Genomic DNA, 4,874 nt, shown 5'->3' with positions numbered 1-4,874 from the left:
GGGGTAGGATAGAGTTGGAACCCAGAGCTGGAGCGTGGGACTCTGGTTATCACTTAAGTGTTTCTCTCCAGGCCTGTTGTCTCAGTGTTGAGGGCCTGCCCCAGGACCAAGTCTGCTCCAGACCTTTCTTAAAGATGTCCAGTCCTCACTTTTCAGGTCTCCCAGTTTTCCTGCCTGTAACTGAACCTTCCCCTCACATCTCCTTCTCTGGGAACCACCAGAACAGAAAGCCAAGATCAACACAGTGCAATAGAAAAGAATTTTATTGGAAAGAAGGGTCCCTTGCCGGTGCCTTCTAGGCCCTGGCCAAAGGGGTTGCCAGCACTCAACTCTACTTCAGGGCATCTAAAGGCAAAGAGTCTGCCCACACCTTAACTTCAATAACCTAAAAGGAAGGGAACGTGCCATAGTAGAATAGATCTCAAGAATAACTTCCAAGGCTCTTTTCTTTAACAAATTCTTAACGGCAAAGTAGACCTGGACGGCGGATAAGAGGACATTTTCAGTTATCTCTGAAAGAGTCATCTCTGGGTTTTTACCTTTAAAGTTTGCTTAAAGGTAAGGCATGTTCAGAGTAGTACCAAGGAGGTCAGCTCCTTGGTAAAAGTGCTACAAAGCACTTTTCCAGTTCTTGTTTTTGAAGTCTCTTGCCAGGAGAGGTGGCCTCCTGCGAGTTAATAATAATAATAAAAAATACCTTGCAGCACGAATTTCTTCCCTGACTCGCAGGTCTTGAGGCGCTGTGGGTGCTCGGCAGTCCAGACCGGGCGGTGGAGGCGGTGGACAGACCAGCCACCCGGCCCCGCCTCCCGCTCACACCAGGGCATCCTGGGAATATTTGGTTTCCTAGATGGACAGGAGTAGGGTGAGGGGGCGAGCGGAGGGCACGGTGACCATGGCGACTGCAGTGGCCATGGCGACCGTGGCTCAGAGCACGGAAAGGTCGTGACACGACCTGGAGCGTTGCTTGAAGAACTTGGCGTTGCGTGGCACCAGGTTGGCGAGGAAGCGCTTAGCCTTCTTGGTGAGGCTCTCGCGGCGCGTGGGCGGCGCGGGGCCGTCGGGGCTGCCAGGCTCGGGTCTCTGACCCCCGACATGGCCCCGGCCCCGCCGCAGCCTGATCTGGCGCACAGCGCCCTCGAAAAGCTCACGAGTGTTGTGATGCAGTGCGGCCGAGGTCTCGATGTGCTTGCAGCTCAGCGTCCCGGCCAGATGGCGACCCTCTGCAGGAAGGAAGCAGCTCAGGCGCCCGCCCCATGGGCAGCTTTGCTGGGGCTAGGGTGGGGCGGGAGATGGGGGTGGGACCACCAAATTCCAACTGAGAACTGGGTTGGGATCCAATGACAAAGGCGCAAAAGGGAAGGCAAGGTGCTTAGAAGGAGCAATGAAGGCTAGTGAAGGACCCCAGGAGCTGGGTAGTGGGGCTCTTCCCTGACTCAAGGACTAAATGCAAGAACTTGTGCGCCAGTGCGGGTAAAAGGCCTCCTCGGGAAGGATGACCTGGAGAATTATCTCTTGAGATTTTAAGTACGGAACGGGTCCAGGATACACACCCTCCAATGACACTTCCCGGGAGCGGGCCAGGTCACTCTTGTTTCCCACGAGGATGACAGGTAGGTCGTGGTGGGGCCTTCCGGCCCGGAGACGAAGAAGGGTTTCAGGAACTTTGGAGAAGCTTCGTCGATCTGTGACTGAGAAGACGATGAGAAAGGCATCCCCCGTCTGAAGACAGTGGTCCTGCAGCCACCCTCCTGCATCCCCCTGCAGATGAGCAGAGGGCCATGAGATGCTAGAGCTGGAGGCATAGAGACTGGCACCTGTATCTCAGCAAAGAGGAATCCGAATGTGAGGGAAGCCACTTGCCTAGTACTGGGAGCTAGTTAAATGCAGAATTTTGATACCCAGGGGCCTTGGGGAGGATGGAGAAGTTAGTGATGTGAGTCCCATGTGGGAGAACTGGGGAAATAGGATCTCAGAGTAGAAGAATATGGAAAGCCTTGGGGTGTAACACACCTGTACAGTGCTGGCCTAGTGTGCACAAAGGCCTGAGTTCGATTCCTAGCATGTTATAAACCTATAATCCGTCACCCAGCAGGCTGAGGCAAGAAGAGGAGTTGTGCCTTCCAGGCCAGTGTGGGCTACACTGTGAGACCTTGTTCCCCAAACTAAGGAGCTAAACGTTTTAAAAGTGGCAGAACCTCGCCTTTTCTTTCTCCACAGAAACATGTTCAAGCACTCAGAAGCCCCCCCCCCATTCTCCTCCCTTTACTGATTCTGCGGAGCCCTTCTTCCTGTCATATCAGACTTCCAGGCCGCTGTATTTACGAATGGGTTAGTTTCTGTGTGTTTACCCTGACTGGATGCTGAAGAGTTTGTCAAATTCAGATTCTAACGGTGGGTGTCACAACCGCAAGCCGTGATAAGCATTCCAGGGTGGGCCTTTGCTCCAGGAGATAGGCCAGTGCTAAGGTATATAGTCATCCATCCATGTTGGAGCCGGGATCGGTAATGCCCTTCCCCAGTCCCTGCAGCCTCACCTGCTCCCAGATGTCGTAAACAATTAAAGTCACTTCTTCTTTGTCCACCATGATTCGTCTCTCGTAAGTGTCCTCTGTTGGGAAAGAGGGAATGAAACCTGTGAGGCCTGGTAACCAGGAACCCCTTAGCTCCCAACAGCAGGGAATCCCCTCTGGGGTCTGTTCAAACCAGAAGCACTTTCAGCCCTTCGAGGTGCCCCCAAATACCTGAGTTCTCCATCTCGTGAGCACTGTCTCCCTGGAGACCTCCAAAAGTGCCTGCTAGGGTGCTCTTGCCCACGCCACTCTCCCCCAGGAGCATGACCTTAAAGACACCATCCTTTTGGGCGGGGCCTGTGTCCGCTGAGCCCAAAGACTCAGAGGAGCCAGAGGAGGAGGCCTGAGGTGGCCAGTCAAGTTCATCGACAGCTTGTCCCCGCCGCAGCTGGTGTTTGTAGGGTACAGGCATACTTCCTCTTCGTCTGGGGGCCCCAGGGACAGGAGGTGGCCCACCCCGGTCCAGCTCTGCCAAGAGTTTCTCTGGCTTCTGTTTCAAAAGTGTATTGTCTGCTTCTAGAGAGGAACAGAAAAGGAAGCTAGGAGTAAGGTACAATGGAGGTAGCTGCTAACTTTATTTGCTTCTTTAGAGCAGATAAAGACCAGGATCCCAGAAGAACTGAGAGTCATTAGTCCAGTCTCTTGTGCCAAAATTACCTAGAAAACCCAAAGTGAGGAACTCTCAAGGAGCTAGCATGATGGTTTCCCCTTGTAGATTCCAACCACAGCCTGTTCAAAAGGTATGCCGCGTGGGGGAGGCTCTATGCACAGGGTTACACACCACTCACACTATGCCCTGGCGTAGGCACAACCTGGCTAGGCCTCTGGACCAGGTGGAACTGAGAAGCAACCCATCCTTCCACGGCTGGGCCCTCCCTCCTATTGCTTCCTGCACTGCAGTCCTCAAACGGAGCTGTTGGCAGGTGTGGGCAGAATCAGAAACTTTCCAGGGGCCTTGTTCGCGGGGCTGGGTGCTGGAGAAGGAGAATGTGCCGTTTCCTCTGTCCCCGCAGGTAGGTGGGCATCCCCAGCGCATGTTTGTGTGTGAGGGAGAATCCTCCTGGATTTTTGCCTGTCCCAGTGAGTGGGAGAGAATATCGTGTTTGTGAGGAGGTAGAGGTGGAGAGAGTGTAGAGGATGACAACCCAAGGGTTGGGGCAACTAGCGGAACAACAATAGACACAACAAAGGGGGATGCAGCGAGGCTATAAATAGCACAGGATCAATATTTGGCAGGCAGCCAAAGATGGAGCTAGAAGAAACCCTTACAACAGGTCCCCAGGGAAGCCCCCTCCACTGGTGATTCCTAGGTTTGTGGGCTGCTCCTTTCCTTTCCCCTTCCCTCCTGGCCGGCTCTGCTTCATCAGGGATGAGGTTAACCTAGGGGCCAAGTACTAGTTTCTCTAGCGAAGCCCTGGGCGTGTTGGGGGAGGGGCACCTGGGCAGCTTTCCCCCTTCCTCTTGGCCGTCCAGATCTCAAAAGTTCAGGGGGCTCCTTGGCTGCACTGACTCTACCCTCAATGAACCTAGGCACTGACCTTCCCACAAAGCTTCAGCTCCCGCACCCATGGCTTCAGCCACGTTCTACTCCGATTAGCCCTCACCTGGTGTGGGTGTCCCTGATGGGGAGGCCTGGCGGCTGCTGGAAGAACAAAGTGCTGTGGTTTCTGTGTCCGTGTCCATGTTGGTGTCAAGGTCCGTGTGCTTCGGTGTGTTTGTGCGAGTGCAGCCCCGCGGCTCCCTGCACCGGTCCCTCACTCAGCAGCACAGTCAGCTCTTCCCTTTAAATACCGCCCCCCCTTCCCCTCCCTCCCCAGACACCTGGGGAAATTGTCCCGCCTCCTGATGAGGTCACATATGCTAATGAGGAGTGATGTAAGCGGGATTCCCTCCTTCTGTCCCCCTCCTTTTTCTTTGTGTCACTTCCCTCTGGGAGCAGACTCAGCGTACAGGCACAGCCTGGTTAAAGCAGAACAGAGCAGCCATAGGGCAGAAGAGCAGATTTCAGAGGGCAGCGTGGAGGAAGGGGGCTGTGGGTAACGGAGCTGAGAGTGGCAGGGGTCAGGGACCCTGAGAGCCAGAGGACTTTTGCTTCAGGGTCCAAGACTATACACGTTGTCTGTTGCTTCCAGCCCCCATCTCGCTGTCCAGCTTAGGGTGGGTGCTTAGTGGCTAAAAAGAGGGTGCCAGACTGACTAAAGGCTAACTTGATAGAGGAGGAAGCTGGGGCATGGCACCCTCTTTCTGTCTGCCTCCTCCACTCTGCCTCTTCTGGAGTAAGAGCTACAGAAGTCCGCAGGC

The 4,874-nt window shown here is 54.6% G+C and overlaps 1 protein-coding gene across 1 annotated transcript; it reads right to left on the bottom strand.

The window, feature by feature from the left end:
• Positions 1-245: 245 nt before the first annotated feature.
• Rem2 (RRAD and GEM like GTPase 2) lies at positions 246-4,341 on the bottom strand. Its single transcript, XM_041634112.1, has 5 exons — positions 4,178-4,341; positions 2,745-3,089; positions 2,538-2,611; positions 1,554-1,761; positions 246-1,223 (listed from the first exon to the last, which is right to left on the bottom strand). Exons 1-5 carry the CDS (start codon positions 4,254-4,256, stop codon positions 928-930), a joined length of 1,002 nt encoding a protein of 333 aa, XP_041490046.1. The 5' UTR covers positions 4,257-4,341; the 3' UTR covers positions 246-927.
• Positions 4,342-4,874: the final 533 nt, after the last annotated feature.

The sequence above is a fragment of the Microtus oregoni genome, unplaced genomic scaffold (assembly GCF_018167655.1).
Source record: "Microtus oregoni isolate MIOR12 unplaced genomic scaffold, Mior012 000045F_ref0000178, whole genome shotgun sequence".
In the NCBI taxonomy this organism is placed as follows: Eukaryota; Metazoa; Chordata; class Mammalia; order Rodentia; family Cricetidae; genus Microtus; species Microtus oregoni.
The sequence above is the reverse complement of the archived record's forward strand: the minus strand, read 5'-3'. Positions and strand labels throughout refer to the sequence as shown.